Source organism: Stegastes partitus, unplaced genomic scaffold, assembly GCF_000690725.1.
Source record: "Stegastes partitus isolate 25-593 unplaced genomic scaffold, Stegastes_partitus-1.0.2 Scaffold1482, whole genome shotgun sequence".
Taxonomy (NCBI): domain Eukaryota; kingdom Metazoa; phylum Chordata; class Actinopteri; family Pomacentridae; genus Stegastes; species Stegastes partitus.
This window is the reverse complement of record NW_007579213.1, coordinates 9,364-23,737: the sequence shown is the minus strand read 5'-3', so window position 1 is coordinate 23,737 and position 14,374 is coordinate 9,364. Positions and strand designations below refer to the sequence as shown.

The following is a 14,374-nucleotide window of genomic DNA, read 5'->3' as shown; positions in this document are numbered from 1 at the left end:
GGCCTGAATATCCAGAGAGCAGAAAGTTCTATTGGGACCAGCCCTACTAGTTATTATAACAACTATGAACAATAATGAACAACTAATGAGCCTTCCAGCATCAAGCCCTCCTCGTATCTGGACCTCCGTCTGGACAATCCGACAGCCTTGATATCTGACATAGAAGAAGGTTTTACATTTAGTATCGGGTTATCGAGTCATGGCTGTATTGTCATTAACGGAAACACTTTAGAAGTTGTTTTGGGAGGCAAAATTATTTGTGCAAATGTTCAACATAGTTTATGTTTGATGCATGAGTTCCTCAGAGTTACTGTCAAATGAGATTTCAGCATTTTGCAGCTTTTAATAAGTAATGAAAATAGAATGCTGACAATCACCCCAATTCTGTTATTGAGATGATAAAATTCAGAATTAAAAAAATAAAAGTCGTAAATGCAGCATTTTTCATGGCGTTTGGAGACAAAATGTTTCCCACAGAGTAAGTAGGACATGGGCCAGAGCAGGCTTGAGGTCTCTGAATACAAGGCAAGGTGGTGTGTGCATCGATGCGTACTCTTAACGCTGAGCTGGCTCCATGCCGATCGTAGCCAAGCCTGTAGCTGCACCAAATCTGTGACCGATTGATACGCTGCAGTGTCAAGGTGCAAAGCCAGGGTGTCATTTTGATCACGGTGCAGCTTTCATTGTTAAAAACACCAAATGGGCACGTAAACAAAGTAAAGAAATAGATTTTCACCTGAGGTTGGTTATAACAACAGTATTAGATAATTTATTCAACATATGAAGTGAAAGTAATACGATTCACTGGTTCTCTTTTAGCAAAGACTTTCCTTGTTCTAGCGTCGCAGCCTGAATACGAAGCTGTGCTACAGAGTCATGTTAACAGGAGGAGTTTAAAGCATTAATTTACATCCAACTATTTGTAGTCAGATGTCAACTATGATCTTAAAAATCTTCTGAGAAGTCTAGAAATTTGTGTTTGGAAAGTAAAGAATTTTGAAATTCAAAACGTGCAGGAATCTCGTTGTTGCAGGGAGCCGGCTCTGAGAGGACGTAGATCTAAAGAGTGCAGCTGTATTATCTGATTAGATGTGTTGCGCTTATCGAATCCTTTCAGTTAAATTAAAAACTGTTTCACTAAAGAGACAAACCTGTTGATAACCAACCAATACCCAAAAACAAAAAACTTGCTAACACTTAAGGAGCTTAATTTTTTCGTCTTTAATAAGTTATTGAACAAAATGTCAGGTTAAAGTAAACCGAGAAGCAGAAAGAAAGTGGAACCTCTGGGAGCTCCTGTGACGGAACAGCGACCACGGGGCCGACTGCTGAGTTAATGGAGTAGCTCGTCTGCCCGTGCGGTGCGTCTAATGTGTGCTGTGGGTGCCGTTAAACGATGCGGTCGGTGAGCTTACGCTGCCGGCCGTCCTCCAGCCTCGTGGAGAGGTGAGGATACCCCTGCCTCGCTCTCATTTCTGCTCCTTCTTCTCTTGCAGTCTTTAAACCGGAGGAGCTGCGTCAGGCTCTGATGCCCACCCTGGAAGCTCTGTACCGGCAGGACCCTGAGTCCCTTCCCTTCCGTCAGCCGGTGGACCCCCAGTTACTGGGAATACCCGTACGTATTCGAACTAGTAACAAAACTAACCTGGTAAGGGACTGCACTGGCTGCCATTTTGCATCAACTCCTCTGAAACCGTAGCTTTTTTTTCTTTTTTCTTACTGTTTGTTTTGTATGTTTTCATCTTTTTTTTCCTTCTTCTTCTTCTTTTTTTGTCATAGTTGCCATATTATTATTTAAAATTTATGTTTCATACATGCTTCCAGTTTTCTTCAATCTTTCAGTTGACTTTTGTTCCATTGCATGTCAGACGTTAGGAAAATGAGATGTGGAAGTGTGTGTGTGTGTGTGTGAGAGTGTGTGTGTGTGTGAGCGGACACCTCTTTGTAAATCAAAGCAATGACTCTTATGAACATGAGCGCAAATGACATGAAGCAACATGAAAAGTTCTCAGACTCAGAACTTTTTGATGGAATTCACCAACAGCTGATGTGATTTACTTACTCATAGAAGAATACCAGACAATCCCAGGATGTAAACATCCATCGGCGTATTGCACCTAATGAATGAGTGGCTGTTTGTCCTTCGCAGCACATCGAACACAATTCAGAGATGAAAAAAAAAAATTGAGTTCCACATTCCAAAAAATTCCAGATGCTTAATTTGCGGTTCATGAGCCAGTTGCTTTCATTTATCATTTTAATTTGTTTGCCTTTTGACATAAAATTTTTCAAGTGATCATAGTTTTCATCGTAGTGTTCCATTGCTAGCTTTCTAGTTCAGTTCCTCACCAGTATTAGTGTGACAGTGTTCAGGTGGACAGTGTGCAGAGGTGGGACAATACCTTTTTGTTTTGGTTTTTAAACTTTCGTTGCATCCAAATTAGGGGGGACATGATGATTTTGGGTGTAAAATCGAAGCAGAGTGACGGTGTCCATCCTCCCACTGCCTTATGAAATGCAGAATGTAATAAACACCATTTTTAGAGCAGTGATGAGCAAGCACCAGGCTATTGGCTCACCTCTCCTTCAGGAACCTCCACAGTCAAGTCATGCAGCTTTCCACTGTTAGATAATTAAACACCATGTTCACATTAACATTCAGCTGCTTATTGGGAACGTGCAAACTGACAGGATTCCTACATTATGATTATTAATACTACGTATGTTGTGACATAAAGCTCTGCAGGTTGACATGGTAATGTGCATCACTTGTTTGTTCATGTGAGTGGTTCCATTCAGAGATGAGGGTCTGTTTCCTAAGTCCTGTTGCCATGGTGACACTGAGATGGACCCTGCTCTGTGAAACTCACACCTCCTTCTTTTTTTTTTTAATTCCTTTTTTTTTTTGGTTGAATCTCTAAAAAAGCTTTTCTCTTCCTCGCGCTGCTCTTGGCTTCCTTTTCTTTTGACTTTGAGGAGAAACGGAGGGCAGCAGCAGCAGACGGGAACAGAAAAGCAACTTGGAGACTCACCCGTCCTCTTGCATTTGCTTCACCTCAGCACCGTTGGCGTTAACTCTGCCATCGTATCGCCACTCGTGCTGCTGCTGCTGGCATCGTTAACGCCAACACTTACGTTGCTTAAAACAGTAGATCTCTGTCTGCCTGTTGCTTTTGCCACTGCTCTGTTCTTCTTGGTTTTGCACCCTGATCGCTGCTCTGGCCTGGAAGTCTTGTTTGCTTTCAGACCTCAGCACAAAACCCATTTCCCCCAACTGTGTGACCAAATGAGAAAACTGTATTCTTTAAATTGATAAACGCTAATTCCATCATCACATGGTTGGGCTCCAGTTGCAGTACGAACATGCAAATTACATCATCAGTACATTTCATCTGTGGCTCGTTTTTGTATATTTTTTTAATGGTCATATGAGCTGCAGAGGACCTGACACACTTGTGGAGGGACTTAACTTTAAATGTAGGGTGCAAAGCAGAGAGCTGGAGGGCAGACGTTGTCATGTCTCTCTGTTTGCACGTGAACCTTCTTCTCTGCAGCGCTCAACAACATTGTCCCCCTGCACCCTCTTCTCTCCCTACTCTGGTCCCGCCTGGTCGACTGCGACACCTCCATCACACCTTCACCTGACGGCCACAATGCTGATGACGTTGCTCCTCCTCCTCCTCCTCCTCCTCCTCCTCCTCCTGCCTCCCTCTCTCTCTCGACTTCTTCTCTCGGGTGACCAAACCCTCCACCATCTCGCTGCACTTTCCTCTCTCCCTCCTCTGACCTTTCTCAACTCCTGAACTTTACCTCCACCTATCCCTCTAATCCGGACGGCGCCCCTTCCAAACCAGGACTACTTTGACATCGTGAAGAACCCTATGGACCTGTCGACCATCAAGCGGAAGCTGGACACGGGACAGTACCAAGAGCCGTGGCAATACGTGGAGGATATCTGGTTGATGTTCAACAACGCCTGGCTGTACAACCGAAAGACGTCCCGGGTCTACAAGTACTGCTCCAAGCTGGCCGAGGTGTTTGAGTCGGAGATCGACCCCGTCATGCAGGGCCTAGGGTACTGTTGTGGGAGGAAGGTAAGGCGGAACCACGTGTTGTTTGTCTTCTAGAAAAACAGCAGGAAAACATTCTGCTTCCCTTTTTAGTTGAACTAATTTATATCAGGGTTTTGTTTCAGAGGAGTAATTTAAAGTGATGGGAAGATTGACAACAATAAATAAACGCTTGTTAGCTTAGCACAAAAACCGAGAACAGTCTCTAAAGCTCGCTGATTTTACAGCTTGTTTGTTAAAGTCTTTATAAAAACCAAAACTGTAAAAATGGTCTGTTTTCCAGGTGTTGTGTGCCAGACTATTTCTGTCTGTAGGTTCCTAAAAACTGCTTCCAGAGACGTAATAGATTGAACAACATGTTTATTAGTGAGCTTTGGAAGTGCTGCTTGTTGGATTTTGTCTCTATTGGACAAACTAACATTCTTTTGGTTCCCAGTATTTATGCGAAGCCAAGTAGCTGCTAGCTGTAGCCGACGGTTTAGCATAATGCTGGGGTCCGGTTTGGGCTGGGTGTGACCACTTTAAAGTGAAACATACAGAACTTGTTGTGGACGTTATTCGCTTTAGCTTTCCTCGTGTAGCAGATCAGCTAGTAATCGTCTCTTTTTGTCTCTTTCTTCTTGCAGTTTGAGTTTTCCCCCCAAACTCTTTGCTGCTATGGAAAACAATTATGCACCATCCAACGCGACGCTGCTTATTTTAGCTACCAGAACAGGTAAGGGCTGTCGACACACTGGATCACACGCACACACACAGATCAGACTCATAGCGTTCAGAACATGTTGTTGATGTTTACCCCGTGGCTACATTGAACAGTTGATGTATACGAAGCGTTCGCAAAAGCGGCTGCTGCACAAGTGCGACGCCGTCAATGAAATCGGCTGTAGTGGGCGTGTTAGTGATCAAACGCACAGTGGAGCTCTGCAAATGGAAGAATAGACCAGTCTGCCTTTGTCCTTTAACACAGAAATCTATTGTGAGGTATCAAGAGGTCTTGCTCACTGCATCAGTATTTATTTTGCCAGTGGCCACCAGCTTGCTCATGAACTTTATCCCCCACAGAATCTCATGAAGTCTGTTAGCTTACCCTTATTACACAAAGTCACTGGAAAAAACATGTTTTCTCACCGTGTTTTTTCAAAATGGCGGACTTCCTGTTGGGTTTAGGGCTTGGCGCTGATTGACTTTTTTGTGCGTCCTCACCTGCTACACATGCCCAGCGAATCTTGTAGCTGTAGGTGAAACGGCCTTCCGACGGGACTCCGTTGAATGCTGGAAACGCAGCGAAAATGGTCAAAATGGCCATTGATCGAAATTGCGTGGGCCGCCATTTCCACGCTGTTAAACTTTTGCAGAGCGTTTTAATAACTTTTAATCACCACGTCCTGTAGTTTGTGCTGGCCAAATTTCAGGTGTGTACGATGCGCCCCCTAAGAAGAGATAGATTTTGAAAATGAGGGAAAATGGGCTGTAATGTTCGCCGTTTTTCCAACATGGCCGAGTTCCTGTTGGGTTTACAGAAACGCGCTGATGGACTTTTTTGTGCATCCCGACCTGTTTCATATATGTACCAATTTTTGTAGCTCTACATCGAACGCAGCCCCGATGGGACTCTGTTGAAATATTTTAGGGGGCGCAGTTGAGCCGTGCTGCATTTTAGAGCTTGGTGTTTTTTTTGCGTCCTGACCTGCTCTATATGCCGACCAAATGTCGTAGCTCTAGACCAAACGTGTTTCCTATGGGACTCCCGTGAAATTTTCAAGGTGGTGCTGTGGAGCCGTTTTGACAGTGACGTGTCCAAGACCCTTAAAATATCAATTTTTTTGCCAGTCCTGGTGTGTGTGGTGATTTTGGTGAGTTTTCTTGAGTGTTTAGACCCTCTAATTTGAGTTTCTAATAATAAACATATAATAATAAACCAATAGGGTCCTTGGTGCGCTCGGACCCTGATGAAAGCTCGGTGTCTTAGTTTGCTACGATCATGTCTGACTTATCAAACATAGACTTTGAGTACAAGCCATTTTCTTGGATTGTGCAGTAAAGCAGCCCTATTTTTTCCAGTGACTTATTCGTTGTAATAGGACTCCCCTCCTATGCAGTTCCCCGTTTGCAGAGGCACCATCACTGCATTCTAGGTTTCACACCCCGGCATTGTGGCGATGAGTGTGGCTGTGCGAGGCTAGCCGCAACCCCACGACGCAGCCTGTTGATAAAAACAAACGACGTCCCGTGAACGACGCGCATACATGACGTGTTCAGTGCAGCCACGCCGTCTCCTGCTTTGAAAATGCAGCCAGTGAGATCAGCTTGTGTGTGTGTTGTATTTTGCACATTGATTTATATTTCGTACAGCGTAGCATCAATTAATCAGTACAATCACAGATGAGTTTTAATTTGGCTTCAAATGGTTACCCTGGCACTAGTTCCATCTTCAGAGTTCACCGTTTTTAATTTTCATTATGTTGTCATTCATAAAGTGGGCTCCCGTCTTCTTCGGCACTTCCATTGTTTCCCATTGAGCAAACGTATGTGTCCGAGGCGTGGCGGCTTGCATTTTCGGATGTTGAGTTGCACAAACCAGAGTGGGAGGGGGGTGTGTCCATTAAACCACCAGCAGAAGGAAGGTTCCCACTTTATAAATGAACATAAAGGATGATGGGTCTCTGTTGCTTTACCATTTATTTTTTTCCTCATCTGCCTTCTCATGTTTGGAGACTTGTATCCTCACTCCCTTCCTCCTCCACAGCTCCTAGTGGTCTCTCATGTTGCTGTAATGTTGTTATTGTTTACCACTGGACGTCTGAAGCTAATCTTTGCTTTGCCTTGGCTCTCTGTCCTCTGTTGGTTGTTGTTCACATCCTGTCCGTCCCTCCCTCCTCCATGCCAACGCCCCCGTCCCTCTCTGTCCCTCCATTGTCTTTGTCTGACCTGTAACGACTTATTTCACGCTTTTTTAATATTCATTTTGACCTCCCCCCTCCCCCATCTCCCTCCCCCCCTTCCCTTCTCCCCCTCTCTCCCTCCTTTTTTAACGCTTGTGATGTCTGCATTGGCCTGCTTTGGTGTGACCAATCATCCGCTCCGAAATTTACGCGCAAAATCAAAACACCCGCCCACATAAAAACCCTGCATCACGATTGGCTGCTACCTCCTGGCGACGACCTACCTTGCCCTCTGCCTCCTCCTGTGTGTCCGCCCCCTGGCCTGTCCTGCCCTGCCCTGATTGGCGGCTGCTTCTCCGTGCCCTCTCTGTGATTGGCTGTGCTGATGACGAACGGTGTAGTTCACCAAAATATGGGCTTCTTGCTGACAGGTACCACTTCTGTGAGAAGTGTTTCAACGAAATCCAAGGCGAGAGTGTTTCCCTGGGGGATGACCCCTCCCAGCCTCAGACGTGAGTACCGCCGCAGCCTCACCGTCCTCTGATGCACCACATACAGCAGCATGCTAAGCTAAAGCTCTGAGATCCTTAAATGATGTTTGTAAGGTTGAAATCCTGCAGCGATTAATCAACCAGTTGTTTATTTCTGGAGTGAAATGCTAAACATGGAGGGTTGTATAGTTTTGACAATCGATTCTGACTGGCATTTCAATACAGAATTGATTATTTATTTATTTAAAAAATAAAATAAAAAAGAAGGGAGGACACTATCATTACCCACTGAGCTGCAAACACAACACAGCTGAGCTAATTAGTCTTGATGAGGGTCATTGTTTGAATGGAAGAAAGATGAGTAACCTTATTAATTAACTTGAAAGCTTCCGTCTTCTTGAGTGAGAATATTTAAAATGAATTTGCAGTTTAAGGGTTGAAAACAGATGCTAGTGTGTGTGTTGTCGTTACCATGTGTGTTACTAAGCTGATGTAAGGCCTACGTAACCTCTGTCCTGAAAAGCTAATTATGAATCCGACATGCAACCAAATGCTTGACTTCTGTGAAGATAATATCAGGATAACTCTTTCTGTTTTTTACCTGTCAGCACCACATTTATTAAATCCCCCCTCTGGTCGTTAATTAAAAAAATAAAAACAAAAGAAAATAATTTTTAAAAAGAGCAAAAAAGAATAATAATATTGCATAATCAAATCATGATATTAACAAAAAGGAGTGGAGAGAAGTGAACACTGTTAATGTGGACAGCCCTGATACACATTAACCTGATAAATGGAGGCTTTATTTATTTATTTGTTTATGATCTGGCGACCCCCTGAAATCATCTCGGGACCCCCAGTTTGTGAACCGCTGCTTTAGAATATGCAGATTTTATGAAGCGTCTGTTTTTTTCTCCTGCTCGCTGCAACTTGAGCACACCAGCTCTCCTACAACTCAAATACTGGAGTAGTTTAGCTGCACGTGTTTGAGCCAGAAATCAATTCTGAAGAAGATTAACTGTGCAAACCAAGCTCCCCGCTGCAGGTTGACAGGTTTGGTGGCTTCGGTTTGTTCCGTATGAAACCCTGGAGAACCGAATCCGTGGTTTTAAACTGTCGTCAGTACGCTGCAGTTAAAGGTGAATACGTTCAGCGATGGTGTTGACAGCCTGGTGTGCTCATGATCAGCCTAAACTAGCACTAAAATTCAATAACATTCACCGTATGAGCCTGTTTAGAGGGTTAAAAAAAACCTTGATTTCCTCTTTAAAATTATTTTTTTTTAAAATGTTTTTGCCATTTGTGGATTAATACAAAATAAAAAGGAGAAGAAACACTTTTTTTTTTTTTCATCGACTCAAACAAAACAAAACGTTTTTAGTTCCAAGTTTCTTTCGTGTGAAAAATTGCTGCTTTTCTATGTTTTATTTTATTGTAAATAAATTATCTTTGGGATGTTGGCGTACAAAACAAAACCTTTAATGGAATTACTTTTATAATACATCTATCAGTTGATTGTCAAAAAAATAATTATTTGGATAACTCAGAATATAAAATGTTTGACAATGAGCTTCACTAATGCAGGGTTTTAGTTTATTTTATTTAATGTAAGCTGCATACGTTTGGCTGTTTTTTCTTCTTTCAACTGGACAAAACAAATCATTTGAAAAGGCCCTCCTGTAGTCTGGAAAACAGGCCATTTTAATAATTTTTTTTGACATTTAATTGACAGTTAATTAATTAATCAAGAACATAATCTGTCGTGACCATAATCAAAAGTTGCTGTCCTGGTTTTCTGCACCAGTAAAGTAGTCGGTTAATTAACAGTGATGGTTGTTGTGTTGTTAGCGTCTTAGCTGTCCTGTGGGGTTGAACGTTGTTAGCAGCAGCAGCAGCAGCTCAGTGGTGTTTAAATAGCTAAAGATTAGCTTCTGCTTTTATTATTGATTTCTGTAATAAGTTATCAGCATGTATCGATAAACGAGAACATTTCTAACTTTTGTTAGCATCTCCTGAATGTAGGATTTTGTGCACAGCCTGTCGTCTGCTCAGAGTCGACCTGTTGCTTATCGTAACTCGTTTTCTGATTTCTCCCGCAGGTCCATCAACAAAGATCAGTTCCAACGAAAGAAGAACGACACACTCGACCCTGAGCTGTACGTGTCCTTCTTAATTCATTTGATCCATGACTGTATGTAGACTGTTGGTGTTTTCCGCTCGTCAGAGTTTCTCGCAGCTCCTGCAGAGGAGTGAACAGGATGTTCCATCATGGGTGGCGCGTTGTTCGCCTTATTAACTCTGGATGTTGTCTGTCCTTTGTCTTCCTCTCTTCTCCCTCCTCAGACTTGTGGAATGTATTGACTGCGGTCGTAAAATGCACCAGATCTGTGTCCTGCATAACGACACCATATGGCCGTTAGGGTGAGCCAGCCGCCGCACACACACACACACACACACACACACACACACACACACACACACACACACACACACACACACACACTCTGCACATTCTGCTGAGCGACTCGGTTCAGAAACCACATCTATATTCTTTGAACATCTTTAATTCATCATAAAAAAATCAGTTAAGATCCTGAAAACTACAACCGTTAAATCCAGATGAGCACAGATGTTCACGTTGCCGTTTAAGGTCGCACACGATTCAGAAATCTTGAGGTTCAGGATCATACACATGCAAACAAAGTCCTGCAGCTCAAGTGTAGAGCAGATCTCACTCCTCAGAGTTTGATCTCCATCCATGTGTGGTCTGTGATTCATAGATCCGAGTCCTGTTTTGATTATTGGTGCTTGTTGTGATGATGGTAACCTGCAAAATTAACCAGTTACTGTTCAATTCCTCCCTAATCACAGCTTCGTGTGTGACAACTGCCTCAAAAAGGCCAATAAGACGCGGAAAGAGAACAAATATGCAGCCAAAAGTAAGTTAACATGAAGCTACCAGCTCGTTTCATGCATGTGTTTCACAGCCCTGACTCCCTCCTTTCCTTCCTGCCAGACTTTGTCTTCCTTCTCATCCTTCCAAATAGTTTTAATAAACTCTCATTTTTACATCTCAACCCTCTGAATCCGGGGCAACATGTGGCTCTTTTTGCTAGTGCTGCATTTTTATTAACCGTGGGCTCATTTTTTCACTATAATGTAAAGTCCTGCGCCTCTGTGGAAAGACCAGGGACTCAGAAATGTGATCTGTGCAGCGTAATGCCGTTAATCATGAAGAAAAAACAATCAAATCAACTGTTTTTCACTGTAATCTGCACATGGACTCTAGAAAGATAGTTCACCATGTAAATCCTCCAACAAGTCGCAAGTGAATATCCTGCCAGGTAGTGATGTTTAGAAAGAACCCAACCTGAAGACACCGTAACACCCGGCCTTGTTTTAAATGAGGATTAAAAGATGTTGTGGTTTTAACGTATTCTGACTACATTTCACCTAAACTGGTTAAGTTGTATTAATCATCCATCTAGCAAGAAAAGATTTCACTCTGTTTTTTAAGTAGGTTCTCATCTGTACTGTTTTCATTTTGCTTTAGAATAAGTCTTAATATATTTTTGTATGTAGTCGGGTTGTGTTCCTCAGCTGCTGTTGTTGCTGGTGACGGAGATGCAGCTTCAAGATGTTTCACAGCAGCGACAAACCGCTGATTGACGCACATCTCTGTATTTCCGCAGGGCTTCCTCAGACCAAGCTGGGGTGCTATTTGGAGACACGAGTGAACGACTACCTCAAGCGGCAGCCTCACCCCGAGTCTGGCGAGGTCACCATCCGTGTGGTCCACGTCTCAGACAAGGTGGTTGAGGTCAAGCCGGGCATGAAGTCCAGGTAAACGGACGCACATGTAGGATGGTGGCTTACACATCTAGTCTGATCGTTGTCACGGATCGCTGCATTTTTAGCAACAGATTGTTTTCCCAGTGAGTTTATGGTCTCGATCACTAGTGTCAGGTTTCCTTCAGTACAGCAGGATTTCAGTTCATACATTCTGGCCTCTCAGTCAGATGCACCCTCACTGTTACGTCCGGTTCTTAAAAACAAAGATGGCATAGTGCAGCGCTCCCCAACCTTTTCTGCACCACGAGTCAGTGTCAGGCAAGACAATTTTCTACGAACCGGTCACACATGACAAATAATAATCTTTTTTTTTCTATTAAAAAAAGTGGATGCCATTTTCGCTCACCTGGTTGAGCTGGCGGCCCATGTACAGGAGCTATAGTCCCCGATGCAGCGGTCATAGGTTCGAATCCCACACATGGCCCTTCGCTGCAGGTCCTTCCCCCGTTCTTCTCCCCCACTTTCCTGTCTGTCTCTCTTTCGACTGTCCTACACAATAAAGGCAAAAAGGCCCAAAAAAATAACTTAAAAAAAAGTGTCATAAACGATTAAAATTACTCTTTATTGCTAAATATGTGTTTACTTCTCCTTCTGTCTCAGCATCAAGTAACTGACGGCTTCGTTTAACGGCATAAAAACTGACAGTCAAATGCAGGAAACAAGCTCAGACGGAAGTGACGGGAAGACGAGCTAGTCATTTTTCAAAATAAAACACTCACCGTTTTTATTCTTTCTGTGCGGCCCAGTACAGGACCACGGACCGGTGGTTGGGAACTGCCGGCCTAGTGCTAAACTGGCTTTAAACCAGTAGTCAACCAACCAGTGGGTGACTGAACAGTCACACTGTACGTTGACCTTCTCTCATCACTGTGATGACGTTTGTTGGATATTTTCGTCACTCAGGCTGTTGTTTTTCTGCTCCAGGTTTGTGGACAGTGGAGAGATGGCAGAGTCTTTTCCGTACAGGATGAAAGCCCTGTTCGCGTTCGAGGACATCGACGGAGCGGACGTATGTTTTTTCGGCATGCACGTTCAAGAGTACGGCTCGGACTGCCCGCCTCCCAACCAGAGACGAGTGTACATCTCTTACCTGGACAGCGTGCACTTCTTCAAACCTCGACACCTCAGGACTCACGTCTACCACGAGATCCTCCTGGGATACCTGGAGTATGTCAAAAGGCTGGGGTAAGAGAAACACGGAGACTTCCTCAAGCAAGAGAGCCCACCTGGGAGCTGAAATCTGCTGTGAGATCAGTTTTATTTCTTTTTTTCAAAAGCCTCAGTCGCTACAACTAAACGTGTCCCTTTCTCAGGTTTACAACGGGACACATCTGGGCCTGCCCTCCCAGTGAAGGCGATGACTACATCTTCCACTGTCACCCAATGGACCAGAAGATTCCCAAGCCCAAACGCCTGCAGGAGTGGTACAAGAAGATGCTGGACAAGGCTGTTGCTGAGCGCATTGTCCACGACTACAAGGTGAGACATTTCATTTTAGAGTTGGCTCTTGTCACACTTTTAACTCACTCTAGGCTCATTTTCTGTGCACCTTTATGAAGTGACTAGCAGGAGAGACGACACTGATTTGGAGACACTCCAACTGGTGCAGGCAGATACTGTGATAGATGTTTAGTAGGAAGTAGTTTTGTTTTGTTTTGTTTTGTTTTTTTAGTTTTTTTAATAAAATAGAATAGAATAGAAATACTTTATTAATGCCCAAGGGGAAATTCTGTTCTTACAGCATGAAGATAAAGTTACCACCACCATAAATACAGATAAACAAGCAAAAATAAACAATAAGAAATATAAAATGCAAAATGTACAATAAGTGTTTTTCTTCATGTTATCAGTTAGTCTCCTCTGAAAATTGAAAAACTGTGCAGTCAACATGTTTAGCGTCTTTCCCAGTGCCCACGGGTGTTACACTAAATAAAATAGTGGCTCTGAATACTTTTATTTTTGCATGCTGGTCTCCTCTGCTCTGTGTAAATACAGCTGAAACGTGCCTTTTTTGCCACATGACTTCCAGCTGAGTCCCTAAAAACTTATGAGTTGACAGTTTAATTTTCATTTAAGTTTTAAATGACACGTGGAATAATGTTATTGAAATATCCCAATTGTAAGTTTAGCTTTAGTTATATTATTTTCCAGATGAACAGGATCATTTCAGAAACCTGCAGCAACTTCTCCTGTTTTCATGGTTTCTGGCTCTGGTGTCATTTTGACTTCCCCTGACAGCCACTAAACTGATCCTGTGTTGAAACAGGGTTCTTGCCTGCTGTTTGAACTGCGTTACCTTTGAATCTCAGTTTTCTGTTTTCTCTTTGCTTAAACGGTGAAAAGCCTTTTCAGTGGCATTAACACTCTGTTTCCGTGTCTTTGTCCTATTAGGACATCTTCAAGCAGGCGACAGAGGACCGGCTGACCAGTGCCAAGGAGCTGCCATACTTTGAGGGCGACTTCTGGCCCAACGTACTGGAGGAGAGCATCAAGGAGCTGGAGCAGGAGGAGGAGGAGAGGAAGAGGGAGGAGAACAGCACCTCCAACGAGAGCACAGATGTGAGTGGAATGAGGGTCTGCACGTAGTCGTTGTTTTCAGGCTCATTGATTTGATCTGAAATTAACATTAAAACTTTTACAGGCCACAAAAGGAGACAGCAAGAATGCCAAAAAGAAGAACAATAAAAAGACGAGCAAGAACAAGAGCAGCTTGAGCCGAGCCAATAAGAAGAAACCAGGGATGCCCAACGTGTCCAATGACCTTTCCCAGAAACTCTACGCCACTATGGAGAAACACAAGGAGGTATGCAAGCCTGATTCCCATATCATTATACTGTTATCACATCATCACAACACCGCTCTATGCTGCTGATGCAGCTTTGCTGCCGTGACCAACAGTTAGACACCAACCTGCCAGCTGATTATTAGTGTTTCTAACGACGAATGATAGACTTCGTTAGGATCGACTGTTTCATCTCCACCTTCATGTGTCACTCTTCTGCTCAGAAAAAGTTAATTCTTCGCAGAGATGAGTTCAACAGTACGTCAGGGCACATGTTCATGGAGAGGGTGTGAGGAG

General features: G+C 43.4%; 1 protein-coding gene across 2 annotated transcripts in view; it reads left to right on the top strand.

The window, feature by feature from the left end:
* ep300b (EP300 lysine acetyltransferase b) overlaps positions 1–14,374 on the top strand; it is a 35,764-nt gene that overhangs the window by 15,689 nt on the left and 5,701 nt on the right. The window contains exons 17-28 of one of the 2 annotated variants that reach the window (XM_008299937.1): positions 1,497–1,615; positions 3,855–4,094; positions 4,697–4,785; positions 7,384–7,464; positions 9,543–9,599; positions 9,787–9,864; positions 10,315–10,382; positions 11,136–11,286; positions 12,220–12,480; positions 12,609–12,774; positions 13,687–13,854; positions 13,937–14,098. In XM_008299937.1, the coding sequence (XP_008298159.1) occupies positions 1,497–1,615; positions 3,855–4,094; positions 4,697–4,785; positions 7,384–7,464; positions 9,543–9,599; positions 9,787–9,864; positions 10,315–10,382; positions 11,136–11,286; positions 12,220–12,480; positions 12,609–12,774; positions 13,687–13,854; positions 13,937–14,098 (1,640 nt within the window). Of the gene's footprint in view, positions 1–1,496; positions 1,649–3,854; positions 4,095–4,696; positions 4,786–7,383; positions 7,465–9,542; positions 9,600–9,786; positions 9,865–10,314; positions 10,383–11,135; positions 11,287–12,219; positions 12,481–12,608; positions 12,775–13,686; positions 13,855–13,936; positions 14,099–14,374 lie in introns of both variants that reach the window. The other variant, XM_008299936.1, reaches the window with a different exon arrangement.